Here is a 14,648-nt window from a genome sequence, read left to right on the forward strand (position 1 = left end):
CACATGGAGCAGACGGGATTCAAACCGTCAAACTTGCGATCCTCAGCGCATCACGCCACCGTCGTCCAATTGTGGGTTAATCCTCCACAGAACTGTGGATTAAAAAGAAGGCAACGGGCTCTTCTAAGTCCGTGAACAATGTTTACTTAATTTACTTTAACAATTAATGTATGGTGTGTCTAGCTTTATTATTTTGGATGTTCGTTGTCCTTGTTTACATTTGCCTTGTTTGTATTAGTGCTATGTTTTGTTGTTTGCAAAAAATGTCCGTTTAAATGTTGTCCTCCTAGACACGTGATCCCCAATTTCTTTGTTGTAGCAGAAGATATGTAAAATATATGTTCTCCTTTTATGAACCCTTTCATTGGATCGGTCTCTTGGCTCGTTAGTGCGTCTCCGCAGCGTGGTTCTCTCACACCGCTGCCGGGCATCTTTCTCTCCAACGTGCGCTCACTGAGCAACAAACTGGACCAACTTCAGCTGCTGGTGAGGAGAGACGGATCCGGCCCTTTCTCAATATGCGTTCTTGTGTGGACCTTTGTTCTCGTGGACTCGTGAAACGTCATCAGTCGCAGCCCGAGTACTGTTCCAATTCTAGGTCCGCATCTGGACGAGAACGGTCATAACACCCGGATGTGACTCGCCCCGCCCATTTTACCGGGCATGCATCGGAGCAGGCTCGTCTGTTCTTGTGAGAGCCAAATATCCCAGAATGCATTTTACCTCAGCAACAGGCAACAACGACAGTTTATAAATACTACTTTATTTAAGTAACGTAATGTCATTTTATGACTGAAGTTAGTTTTGTATTAGTTTATTTTCTGTTACTGTATCCAACCTCCTCCTCCTAAAATGATAAAGCTAATTATTGTATGACTGATTATATATATGGTGCTCAATATTATATAGCATTTCTAATTTTAAATTAAAATTAGACAAAAGCTTGTTAATAGTAAAATATTTAAGTCAAATACTAAATAAAACGTATTAGCAAGACCAGCTGGCGTGGTGACGTCACCAAGTCAGCTGCTGTTCCAATTGCGGAAATGACCGTTCTCCGTTCTACCGAACCTGCGAGTCAGGACTCCCGAGTCTGTCACCCGAGTCTATTCTCGCGGGAACTCGAGTCCGTTCTCACCGTCTCAGGTATTGAGAAAGGGCCCTGGCTTTGTGGGTCGATACCAGGGTTACGTGCCTACTGGTTTTTGAACCTACCGGTTTGGCTACGGGTGCCTGTTTGTTTTCCCCCGACAGCGGATGTTGTCTGCCTCGGTCACCTGATTCGTCACACATTCGCAAACATGTTGCAAATGTCAAAAATGCATCCATTGCAGCGATTACGATTGTATTAGTGAGCACTACATCACAGCCACGTATGAAGAAATACATAAAAGAACATACATTTATTAAAAGATCGTCACAATCTGGATTTGAACCCTGTCGAGCAAAACAACAATACGTTGTCAGGCGTAAAAAACCTTTTGGTTCAGGGTGAACCAAGATAAATGGTTTTTGGTGTTTTTCACATCTGTAAAGCACTTTTAACAATGTGGATGTTATGTGTAAATAACTATATCAAGCATCCCGAAAATGCACTGATAAAATATGTATGACATGTTCCACGCTACGCCCACCAAAAAACTGTTGTTAAATGCCCAATCAGAGAGGAGAACACGTTGCATCACTGTAACACAACACCTACTCAATATCCGCACTAAAAAATGTATGAGGAAAGGGTAGATTTGAGGATTAAAAAGGAGACACTTAGGGCCCAATTTCGTTAGTTTCTGTTGTTTTTTCATCAGCTCCACAAGACACCTCACAGGGGTTATAAAAAGACATTTGGACAAAAATTGTTTTGCATTAAGACTCACCTCGAAGAGGGTGACGTAAGGTCTTTTGAGATCGAGCTGCAGAAGGTTGCCGAGCAGGGGTAGAGGCCTTGGACCAGGAGGCACCTTCCGTAATTCCCGGGAGGTCAAACTATTGGACACGAGATAGAGGACGATCAGGAGAACAAGAGCCCCTAAAAAACTGGTGGCACTGAAACCAAGGGACGCAACAAAATCACCAAAAAGAGCCATCTGTTCTGCTGTCAGGGTTCACCTCCGACTAAAGCTCATGAGTTAGACTGTATTTCACCTGTAATACTGTTGCACAAGAGGCGGGGTTCACCATTGTCTAACCGCCTCTTCAGCTTGACATGCTTACAGTAAATCCCAAAGGAGGAGGGGGGCGGGAGCAAAGCAAATGACTTGTTTGGCTAAAGTTAAATAATGCACTTTTACTTTTAGGTATCTGACCCTAAGGGAGGGTTTTCAGGTCACACGCTGTTGCTTTTACAGATTACCTTCACAGTGAGCTGCTACCCGATCCAATAAATGTAGAAAATCCTGAGCTGGGACATTTATTTGGGGCGCCGTTCGTAAAATGTTGCACATTCTAAAATCCTGCGCAGTTTTTGTACATTTAGCATTATCATATGGATAACAAAAGCAGGAGAATATTCACATGTCACTTTTTAGAGACAAAATCATGTAAATACATGCAACAACCTTTCCAAGTACAATGTTTGGCAGTAACACAAAGTTGTTAATTAATAAATGTTAAATGTAAATGTTATATAAAGGGGTAGTGGAGTTGTGGCGGATGGAGTCAGGACATTGAGTTCTACTGCAGATTTGAAAGACATTCAGCTCGTCTGCCAGGCGGGGGTCATTCATGGAGTGGGGGGGGTTTGTGAGGTGTTTAAAGCCTCTCCAAACTGAAGCAGTCATTAGCTGAGAACTGTCGTTGGAGTCTCTCAGATTACATTTTGTTTATCGTCTCTCACCGCCTTGCTAAACCTGTATTTTGACTCTGTACAAGTCTTTGTCCCCACTGCTGAATGCCTCAATGATGGTAATCTAACGAATAAGCTTCAAATGAGCTTGAGGGTGTGATTCGGAGTGTGTGCGTCTCAGTGTAGTCTAGAGAACAAGTTCGGACGTTAAAACAAATCCGGTTAAATTTCTATTGTAGTTTTCTGGATTTTTTGTAAAATATTATTATGCAGAAGGAGCAACCTGTATTTTTGTAATGTGAATTTGGAGTTCAGTTTTAGAATAAAGGGTTGGAAAATAAAGTTTTTTAACACTGTTTTTTTCATCTGATTGTTTAATCGATTATCAAAATAATCATTAGTTTCAGCCTTAGGGTGACGTGCACACAAGTCACCTCTAAGACCATGATGGGAGGTTTTACTTGCGGTATGAACTCATTTGAAATGATTCAACAAAAGGAGTAAAGTGTCACATCAAATAAATAGGACCAGTCATTGGTTTTTGCTACCATTTGCATAGAGCATTATTTAATTAAAAAATAATAGCAGCACAGTTACAGTTGTTCATTTTCATAGTACATGTACAGAACACAATTACAATGACGTTGTGGTGGAAATTCGTGTTTTGAAGCCTTATGAGAAATCTAAAGTATCTTAAACTTGCTTTGTGATTAAGTATTTATTACTAACTAGAATAAAGAAAATGATAAAGAATACAGAAATCATCAACACAAGCTGTAAGTACCGACAGAAGTCAAACGACTACAATTCAGCTGAAAAGGGAAAGATTGTTCCTTCTCCCTCGGAGAAAAAGGAAGATCTGACAAAGAGGAAAGGGGGAACAAGAGTTTTATACACTTCAAAGAGGGACCTTTGTTGTCTCAGCAGAAACCCCCAGGACAAAGTAAAAAACCCAGATGTCGCCCCTGACCCTCCCGTTAATGGCGATAAACATTTAAACAGACAGATATCGGAACAGGATCAGTCAAGGCATCTGTGGGTCCCAGGGTGTCCTCAGGAACTAAGCTAGATCACAAGAAAGGTCACACACAGAATTCCTGAGAGACTCACACTTTGCAGTTCAACAAATTCTCCCCCAACAGACTCAATTTCCCTTTTTAAAATATGATGAATCGTATTTCAACACAACTTAATCCTTTGATATCAGCAGAGCAAATTTCTAGGTATCTAACAATTTATTTAAGTCATAGAGGTAATGAGAAAAACGAGTGCAAATACATGAACAAGTGTAACAAATGTTTGAATTGGATTAAATCCTATAAAGACTTATAAGCCACTTATCTATAACTGTCTGGAACGTCGGCTTCTACTTTATTATTCTACATTACTGTCGAGTGAGATTTTATTCCATTTGGACAGTAAATACATTCGTGTCACTTGCGTGAAATCGGAGGGAATTTTTACGAGTAAGGGTGACATTTGAATTCTCAGGTCAATGTTATGGAATCATTTTAAACTAAAATGGATGAAAAAGCAGGACAACTGAGAATCCATTTCTCATCAACATGCCACGGATTCTTTTTGGTTTTTGTTAAACTTCAAATGCTATTCTAAATATTCCTACAGAATAAATAAATATAATTACAAATGTCTTTTATTCGCCATCACGGCTTTGGTAACTTGGGCACGCTCCGACATGAGGACCAAACATCGATCGTTCTTCAGCCGAACAAGGAATCTAATTTCCTTTATTGCGTCCCTGAAAGGAGCAGCTCAACGTTAAATATGACGCAGCAGTGGTTTGAGCGCAGCGCAGCGCAATAACAATGACTTGTTATAATATTGAAAAACCACCGTAGCCCTGTTTTAGTAGTCTGGATGAAATCAGGAATCATGTGTTGCCATAATCTTTGTACTACACACACAAAAACAAAAACCTACACACATAGTGTGAGATGCATAGCAAGAATAATGATACACATAAGCTCAAAGGTCATTGCAGTCTTTCAATTTTTAGGCCCATGATCAAATGCGGCCTGATGCGACTTGATTTAAAGTCACAGCCTCCTGTTTTACTGACACATTGGAGCATAATCTTATTTGTCACACGATTCCTTTCACCTGAAGGCTGAGTATCCACATGGTAACACGCTCTTAATGAAACTTGATTGGCAGGAGACCAGAAACATTGGTTCACAGCACATGGACAATGGAGGCGTAATGAAAGCACTCAGACCGGACGGAGTGTACTCTGAGGATAAATGGTCTACTCGTGTTTCAGCTCGCCTCTCCTCCAGTATCACGCACTCTGTAAATCCTATTCATACATGCATTCATCATTGTGCCAAAAAATAGTAAATGTTCTGCACGGCTGGAATGAGCAAGGCTATTTCAGTACAATAAACACCTCACATTATTTACAACAACATTAAGAGGCTCAAAATGGTTACAAGACATCATGTGTAGGTCAATATACAGCAAGAACCCTCGTTAATTAGATAAGGCGCAAAGGTGTGCAACTATTTCCTACACGTATCATATGGAGTGGTTCATTCGCTTGTGTTATCACAACAGCAAAAAAAAAAAGAAAAAGCACAAATGCTTGGAAACAATCAATGAAATAAAAGAAATTAAAACAGAAATTATTAGAAATTTAAAAATAGACAAGCCGTACACAGAAATAAACCCAGCCACAGACACAACTCGGAGTAGCTGTAGTATCCGATGAGTAACATTGTCTTTAACGGCGCTGGAATGGTGCGTCACACAAAGCTGAATCACTCAGTGTAATCCCGATCACATCACAATTCAAACCAAACAAACACCGACTTGATGTAGTAGTTCTGAAGTTGATGGAACTGGCCCAGTGTGTGTGTGTGTGTGTGTGTCTGTTTTGGTGGTGAAGGTAAAATTGGAGCTGGGGATAAAACCTGCTCCGGCCTGTGTACACACCTGCTGTGTATGAAAGCCAGCTCCATCTTACACAGCCCCTTCACACACACACACACACACACACACACATATAGCACTGCAGAAAAAGGAGAAGGCGTGAACACATTCCGGCTCCACTTACTTCCTCCCACTCTCAGAGCAGTGCTGAAACTGGGCAAAACTGAGGAACACCTGCTCCAGCGATATCTGGCTCACGCAGTAGTCTTCAATCTGGTATTTCTCTTTGGCTGCCTCCAAAGTGCCAAACACCTGGAAGGTAGTGGACAATACGAAGGGAGAAAGCATACAATGGTGGGATAAGAATGTAGTTTAATCGAAGGCTTTGTGTCTGCATCCCAATTTAATGCTACAGTCTGCAACTTTTGTACGTTGAAAAGACAAATATATATACACATTTCTTCTTTCTATTTTTTCATAACATGACCATCCTACCATAGCATTAGTGTGAACACCGTGATTCATTATGTGCCCTAACACTGCACAAGGGAAGAGATTGTTTTGCATTTCTGCATAAATATGTTACCTGGGCCCAGGTAAGTGATTTGTCTGTCAAATGATAGTGCACCATTCCCTGGTGCTCATCCTTTAGTTGACTTCCTGTGGTGGAAGAAAACAAAAAGTGTTCGATTAGGTTTGTTTCAGATCCCTTTAACCATAAAACCCCAAGAAATATTTAATGTAAATTAAACAGATTTATGTTTGCATTCAAATGTTGAAAGCAAATTTTTGCAACTACAATAATACACGTTGTTCCGTGACATAATTATTATTATGTATTGGGGAGTTTTTGTTAGTTACTGTGTTAGTGTATGTTTATAGTAAATGTCAACTCCATGCACCGGACCTGGAAAGGTACTTTCGATGAAGTCTTTAAAAAGCTGCAGGTCACTATCCTCCAGCTCAGCCTCTATGTGTACTTTCGCCAGCAAGGTGTAGCCACTGCCAAACTTGCTCTTCAGGTGCTGAGGACTCCCGAGGCACTTGAACTGACCGTTGACCATCACTGCCAGCCGGGTGCACAGGGCCTCACACTCCTCCATGCTGGTGTGGGAACATAACGGGGAGAAAGGTTGAAAAGTGTAAGTGTGCTCATGGCATATCCCTTTTGACATAAATAAAATAAAATAAAAAAGTATTTTAAAAATGTATTGTGATATTTTACTTTTATTTTAACATTATTAGTACTGAATTGGTAATCTTGAGAAACTAGCAAGACTACAGCGATCAGACCCAAATTCCTAGCAAAGTCTTTTCTGATGAAAGTAGCTAGCAGCACTAGCTCCTATAGTCACTTTATCTAGCGAGATTGTCACCAAATCTGCATTTTGTTTAGTAATTGTTTAGCTAGAATTACCAAGTGCTCAGTAAAAGTATTATATTATCATATAACTGAATTATTATTCATTTCTAAATAACATTTCAAAATATAGCTGACAGGGATTGTAGGAGCCAGGTATTGTTGGTCACGTGGTGTTTGGCATCAATGAAATGGAAATGAAAAGAGAAGGAGTGAGAGATGACACTGATGCTTGATTGATTGTACAAATGTACCTAAATAAAAACAAAAGGAACGCAGCTACCCTACTCAGCCTCTCGGTGACACGAAGCAAATCACGTCATATAGAGGGATCATGTATGTACTTTAGATCCTGAAGTCGGGTAGTTGTGATCTTTAATGCTACATTATGTTTTGTATGAAACAGAAACAAGATTATCCAAGTAAGCACTGCCCTTAAGTACAATTTTAAACTATTATGAAATTGAAGAAAATGAAAATAATCAAATAAAAGACAGCTACTGTGTATTTTTCAAGCTAGCAAAGTAAATGCACCAGTGCTGATATTCAATATCAGCTACAACGCTCACCTGTGAGAAGTGATGATTATGGCCTTTCCAGACTCCCGTGTGCGCGTGACAGCGTCCCACAGCAGCCTCCTGGCCACCGGGTCCATCCCGGTCGAAGGCTCATCCAAGAAGATGACCGGAGGCCCACCAATCAGAGCGATGCCCGCACTCAACTTCCTCTTGTTTCCACCACTGCATATACGCACCCACACACACACACAACGACATGTCATTTGCAAACACTTGCTTAAAAAAATAGTGTTATTTTCAGGCAAAGATGTAAACCCCAAGACGAAAAAAAACAAACACTGAAAATGGGAAGGCTCTAAACAGTCGACCCACCTGTAGCTGCGGACCAGTTTATCAGCATGAGGCTCCAGCAGCAGTGACCTGAGGACGTTCTCCACGCAGCCAGACACATACTTCTCTGGTATTCCTCGGAGTCTGGCATACATACTCAGAGTTTCTCTCCCGGTCATGTGATCCAACACGGCGTCAAACTGTGGGCAGTAACCAATGCGCTGCTGCACCTGCAGTCCAGAGATAAATGCTCTCCTTCAGATCAGGCCTTTTGAAAGCAGCCGGTGCACCACTTGTTTCGATTTCCATCCCCCAGTTCTCTTACCTTTTTAATGTCCCTCAATATGCTGTATCCATCAATGTAGGCGTCCCCGGAGGTAACGCTCTCGTCACATGTCAGCATCTTAAAGGTCGTGGTCTTGCCTGCTCCATTGAAGCCCAGGAGGCCGAAGCACTCCCCTTTCCCTACAGCTAGAGACAGCCTGTCAACAGCCACGAGATCCCCCCCGCTGCTGTACACCTGAGGAGGAGAGAGGTACCATTGTCGTATCTGCACTGAGACAAACTCATCTCATTCAGACGGAGGGAAAAAAATAAAAAATAAGACTCCTGTGCTACGCACCTTGCTGAGCTCCTGCAGTACGAGAGGGCTGCCCATCATTGACTCCACCATCGGCTGGCACTCCAGGACCCTCTTCCTCTCTTCCGCCACATCCCGGTCCTCTGGGAGCAGGGCTGCATCCTCCATCAGAGGCAACTAAGACACACGGCAATTGTTGTTTGTCCTCGGGCAGCAACAGTACACACATGGCCTTTGCACATAAATATGCAGTGGGCTTGTATTAATATAATACATATAGTGCTACTTAATAGCAGCCTAAAGAAGTAGTCTATAATAGAAACACGATTTGGCAAGTATAGTTTAATTTCTTGACAAGAAGAGCCTGCAGAACCTTTAACTCTCCCTTTTATGAACTTCCTTCTAAAAAAAAGGTATTTAGACCTGCAACTGACTATTATTTCAATATTGATTCATTTGCCAATTATTTTCTTGATACATCACAATAACATAAAAAGGCTGTTTAAATTTGGTGAAGCCAATGATGACGTCTTGACCTTATAGGTATTACATTTAAGATACATTATGGTAAGATACAGAAAATCACTAAATCCTCAAAAATTAAAAGCGGACAAAGCCATGTTGAAGACGAAGCCATCCGTCTACCTGTTTGCGTCTCCTGCCCAGGGAGGCGAGGAGTCGCCGCAGAGTGCGGACGCACTGCAGCTCGATGCCGAACAGCAGAAGAATAAAGACTACGCCCTGCAACGACATGGCCACAAGGAAGCGTCCCACGCCAGGCTCCGACATCGAGAAGTAGTTCGTCTGGTACGTGATGTCTAGAACCAGAAGAGTTTGTCAAGTATTACAGTACATGTAGGGAGCATACAGTATATGTAGGGAGTAATAGGAAATAGGACCATTTCATCCTAGTTTAATGGGTCATCTAGTTTAATGGTGCATTACGCATGTCGTTTGTGCTTCCTCTTTAATTTCCATTTAAGGAACTATTTGTCGAGCTGTCCTCGTCCAAACCAAATATTGTATGTATGTGTTTAGAAAATTAAAATATAAACTCTTTTCCATTTATTTGTAAACTTAAATGATCTTAATCTATAGATCTATTATTTATATAATCATTGTCTCAACAAAAACAAACCACCGTCAGGTGTATGTGTGTGTAATACTAAACCAATTTATGCATCATTATAATTATATCTTAGACTGCATTATTTTACAACTAAAAACATACTGTAGCAAAAAAGCTAAAAAAATATATATATTCTTAGGCTGAATTTAAGTAGTACTCACTTAAAGCCTCGCACACAGTTTCGGTGATTATACTGTGTGTACAAAACGTGATCAACTCATAGTTCTGGTAGAACTGGCTGAAGGACATGCCCAGGCAATAGTTTGGAAAGATGAGGAATATTTTATCCAATAAGTGTGACATGGCCTGCATCTTCAACTCTGCAGAAGGAAACAAAAACATTATTGTGTGTTGCATACAATTCCCCTGATTAAGACGAGTCCATCGATGTTAAGTCCCTTGTTGACCTATGGAGTCTTTTGGACAGCTAATAGCCTCCTCAGTATCATTTCAAGAGACCAATCCTCTCCACACAGACATCTCAAGCAAAAACAAGAAGCCCGTGTCTCCCCTCACCTGGGATGGTCATGATGGTGACGGCCAGAAAGGTGGCCGTGCCAGAGATCATGTTGAAGATGGTGAGGCGTGTGTAGGCAGAAGCGGCAGAGGAGAAGAGGAAGCTGAGCAGGTACATGAGAGGCACAACGGCCCAGCCGTACAGCAGCAGTAATAACAACACATCTACCAGGTGGTTGTTGTCTATAAAAGCCTTCACTCCGAACGCCTGAAACACCACCTGAGAGCAGGAGACAAGTAAAGGCAAGAGGCAGGTTCAAGGGCTGCATCTTCTCATGCATACTGTACTCACCGACTGGACCACTGCTTGCGCTAGCTTGTCAGTGTCAGTCCCTTCATTACAACAAGTGATCAGATGTCCCACTGACCAGCATGAGGAGACACGGCAGCAGGAAGTTGACCAGGTCCCACAGCAGCGCAGAAAACCAGAAGTTTGACAGGTAGACGCCGCTGACCTTCTGCACATGCTTGGACTTGATAGAGGACTCGGTTACCAGCAGAAGGGCAAATGTGCTGGACAAGGACGCCATGCCGTACATCAGGTTTATAGCGATGATGAAACCCGTCTTTCCCCTGCAGATGGAAGAAGGGATAGAAAGATGGTGAAAAGGGGTTCATGAGAGCAGGGAATTGAAGAGAAATAGTGCAACGGAAAGGCAAAGAAATAGGAGGAAAGATGGATGAGAAAAGATGGAGGGAACGGCTTGATCGTCACCTGTTCAAATTCTCACTGCTTAAAAGATTCCGGATTTATAATTAAAAAATCAATACAAATGCGTTTTATCTTGTCAGGATGACTGCTACAAAAAGGTACCTGGCGTTTGACGCTACATCAGGATCCCTTTTTGAGGCATTTATTTTCCCTCTGAAATGTTTCAATAATAGTTTGTCCTCTGAGAGAAGTGGAGAGAAATGACGTGCAACACGATTGACAGACATTCTTATAAGAAACTGTTGGAAAAAGTAAAATCAAGTTCAAAGTGAGTGCACAGACGGTCTGTGACCTCTTGAACTGAGACATTACTGTGTTAAACAGATCAGTTTTGATAATTCAATCAGTTCAGGTAATTCAATCAGTTCAATCAATTCGGGATCAGGACAGTATCCCCAAGAACTGTAAAGCCTATGCGTTTAGGTGTAGTGAAGTGTTCCCTTCCATCTCCAAGCTCTCTCTATCTCTCTGTGATGTGGAAACCGTTGCTCGTCATGCAGCATTTCCTCCACTCACTCTACGAGCTGGCTCTGTGCGGCCTCGGACAGGTTGCGCGGCATCGGATAATTCCCCGTCTCGATGGAGGCATTCGGCCCCGCTAGCAGTCGGAACAGAGCGTTGTCCACCATCATGAGGGCGGTGGCGGGTGTGTGGTAGCCCTCGTTGTTGAAGTAGGCCGTCGCTTCGGTGAAATGGCTGCCGCTGCCGAGGAAAGCGGCGCCCACCACGCAGCGCTCGTTAAAGCTGCCGCCCTCCGCCTCCGCCTGGGTGAGGACGTAATCGGTGAAATCTGGGGGAAAAAGGGGAATATGGTCAGAAAGTACTCAGCTAAGCAGTAAAGCCCCCCCCCCCCCCGCCCCCCACCATCTCGCGGTTCTTACCTGTGATGTTGATGGGCTGGCCGAGCTGGGCCGAGAGCTGTGAACTGTATGCATTTGCCAGGGCGGCGGCCAGGGAACCGGCTCCGGTCGGCAGAGCCACGGGCACCCTGGTGGAGCCGTAGCGCCTGAGGGCCAGCCTCAGGTGAGGAGCGTCCCGGTGATTGGGGAACGAGCGCGCCACCACCAAGGCCAAAACGGTGAAGAGCAGAGGCACGAGGAACTGAGCCACCATCACCTTCCAGTTTCTCCAGCTGTACAGCGCCCTCTTCAGGAACATGGCGTAGAACTGCTGCACGTAAAGTCTGGCCTGATGGGGGGGGGGGCAGAGGAGCTCAGGGTGTGAGCAGCAGGGACGAATGACACGGAATGAAAAGCATCATCTGGCTTCCGGCGTTCTCACCCCGGTGTTCAGCTTGATGTTGGAGCAGTCCTCTGAGATGAGCGTGCCGCTGTCTGTGAAGTCGGTGACGTCGGTCATGCCGCTCATGCTGCTGGCGTCATCCGTGGTCCAGTCGTGGGAGCGCCGCTCGTGTTGGTACTGCAGGGCCGGAAGCTGGATCGCCTGGATGTCCAAACTTGAATCCACCAACTTTCCCACCCTGAAAACACAAATTGAAGATATGTTTTTATCAACTCAACTCGACAAACGGGAACAAAAGAGTCCCCCCATTCTTCACTTTTGAGAGGAAAATGGGTTAATGCTGAAATATGTATAAAAAAACTCCAAAAAGCAAATCAATGTCACCAAACAATGGCCCTTTTTGTGTGATGTCCTTCAACCCATCCATTCTAGTTTTAATCCATGACCAAATGTTCAAACGGCAGCTTGTTTGTCACGTTTGTGTGTCAGGTTTACGGCACAAGTCAGTGCGACTTGTAAACAATGTGAGACAAACATTGGTCTTGGCAGCGGCAAGCGGCACGATGAAATACACTCTGTGCACAGTTGAAATAGCATGCGTCGTTAGCAGTGAGCAGAGAGATCGCTCTACTGCTGGGTACCACAGATGCACATGTCAGGTCCACTTCTCAGGCGGAACTGAGATGTGTCGGCAAAGGGGAGACACGGTGAAAACAAAAATGAACAAAAATCGAAAATTGTTTAAATCAGGGTGTGGCTCAATGTTTTACCAAATAGATTATCAGATTGAATAGATTGCAGAGCAACTACAAAGGGCATTCTTAAATATAAATGGTATATGGAACCAACCTTCTTTTGAATGTGATCAGTGCACTGCTGCTTAATTAAAAATGTGTCTCGCAGTTGGAGAGTACAGCCTTTTCAGAAAAATCCGGCAGAATTAGAACCCCCCCCCCACTGCACACTCTATTCTTCTCCCACCTGAGGAAAACCTCCTCCATAGTGGTTACCGAAGCTCCGTAGCTGGCAATGCCCAGCTCTTCTCTGTTCATCTCCAGCTCGGCAAACAGCAGCTCAAACCTGAGAGCAAACAAAGAGGTCACACAAACATTACACATTAAACTCACAGAGGGACAAATGCATTAATACAAGCTATCGAAAGAGCTGCAAAAATTGACCTTGTATCGTTGGTCTTTGAAATCATCTATCTGCGCATATGATTAGTATTGCACCAAATAATAAAACAGTAATGAGTGAAACTGTGAAGTCAAAGTCCAAATTGTGCTGAGAAAAATCTCAATACAGCAACTACATAGAACAAGGCCAAATGAGATTATAATTTTTATAGATTATAATGAGATTATAATGTTATTATAGTTCTAATTATATTATTATTATTATATTATAGTTATATACAACTTGGAGCATAGCTGAATTGAGGGGTTTTGCTATGATAGCAGACCATTTTTGTGTAGTTCGTGCATTGATCCCAGCTTATGTGTATTGCTCTATTAAGAAAAAAAGCATTCCGTTTTTTCTTTTACAAAGAGAAAAGCAACCCGGTTGTTATCTGCATTTGGCACAATTATATACCCAGAGTGAATGCAGGTACCCCTTTACACAATAGTCGTCATTTAGTCACAACGCTCCTCGGGGGTGATTTTCAATGGTCTTCCTACCCTTTAGGCCACGTCACCCTTTCCACTGTGTCATTGTGAGTACGAATAAAGCTGCGACTGACTCGCCTGCTGGTGCTTTCTTTTGGCAGGATGTAGGAGAGCTCAGCCCCCGCACTGCTCTCCAGCGTGGCATCAGGAACATACATGAGGACAAGGCGGGTGATCTCCGACACATTACAAAGAGCGTCCTTAACGATCACCATGTGGTAACCAGCACCTGGCAAGCAGAAGAAGGGACGCCCGTATGATGAATCGCAAACCGGGATACCGGTTGTCGTCGAATTTCCATGAAGCCAGAAACGCACTTACCGTATTTGTTCTTGAGGAAGAGCGGCGAGCCGCTGCACTGCAGCTCTCCTCCCGCCATGATGATGATCCGGTCGCCGAGCAGGTCGGCCTCGTCCATGAAGTGCGTGGTGAGCAGGATGGTGCGGCCGCGCTTCTCCCCTTGCAGGAGGTCCCAGGTGGCACGCCGAGCCGACGGGTCCATACCTGACGTGGGCTCGTCTAACATCACCACCTGCGGGGCGATGAAGACATGAGACGTGGTCAGGGTGGAGGACGCGTGGCACAAAAGGAATTAGAGCGAGTACCTATCGGGAAATTCTTCACCTTGGAGTCTCCGATGAGGGCGATGCCAATGGAGAGTTTTCTCCTCATGCCACCCGAGAGGGTCTTGGAGCGAGCCTGTCGCTTGTCCTCAAGATTCAGGACGCGGATCATCCGGTCCACCTCATCTGGAATCTTTTCTTTGGAGAATCCTTTCAACTGGATATCAAACAGATAAACACAGACATCGTCAAACACATCCCTTTTTTTTTTACCAGCGGAACATATAACCAAAAATCGCCTGACCAGAAAGAAAGATTCAACTGAAGTATGTTGTTGTTGTGTTGTTTTGTGTATGGGTG

The 14,648-nt window shown here is 43.5% G+C and overlaps 1 protein-coding gene across 1 annotated transcript in view; it reads right to left on the bottom strand.

The window, feature by feature from the left end:
• The window catches only part of abca3b (ATP-binding cassette, sub-family A (ABC1), member 3b), a 35,527-nt gene that overhangs the window by 5,696 nt on the left and 15,183 nt on the right, over positions 1-14,648 (bottom strand). Inside the window, exons 14-32 of the mRNA XM_037475388.2 lie at positions 14,350-14,505; positions 14,047-14,257; positions 13,804-13,954; positions 13,040-13,138; positions 12,098-12,296; positions 11,698-12,004; positions 11,333-11,606; positions 10,473-10,677; positions 10,105-10,324; positions 9,750-9,908; positions 9,105-9,277; positions 8,502-8,636; positions 8,205-8,399; positions 7,922-8,109; positions 7,601-7,771; positions 6,579-6,775; positions 6,258-6,331; positions 5,856-5,983; positions 1,875-1,983 (exon numbers count right to left, since the gene is read on the bottom strand). Of these exons, the coding sequence (XP_037331285.2) occupies positions 1,875-1,983; positions 5,856-5,983; positions 6,258-6,331; positions 6,579-6,775; positions 7,601-7,771; positions 7,922-8,109; positions 8,205-8,399; positions 8,502-8,636; positions 9,105-9,277; positions 9,750-9,908; positions 10,105-10,324; positions 10,473-10,677; positions 11,333-11,606; positions 11,698-12,004; positions 12,098-12,296; positions 13,040-13,138; positions 13,804-13,954; positions 14,047-14,257; positions 14,350-14,505 (3,351 nt within the window). The remainder of the gene's footprint in view (positions 1-1,874; positions 1,984-5,855; positions 5,984-6,257; positions 6,332-6,578; positions 6,776-7,600; positions 7,772-7,921; positions 8,110-8,204; positions 8,400-8,501; positions 8,637-9,104; positions 9,278-9,749; positions 9,909-10,104; positions 10,325-10,472; positions 10,678-11,332; positions 11,607-11,697; positions 12,005-12,097; positions 12,297-13,039; positions 13,139-13,803; positions 13,955-14,046; positions 14,258-14,349; positions 14,506-14,648) is intronic.

Source organism: Pungitius pungitius, chromosome 12 (assembly GCF_949316345.1).
Source record: "Pungitius pungitius chromosome 12, fPunPun2.1, whole genome shotgun sequence".
Lineage (NCBI taxonomy): Eukaryota > Metazoa > Chordata > Actinopteri > Perciformes > Gasterosteidae > Pungitius > Pungitius pungitius.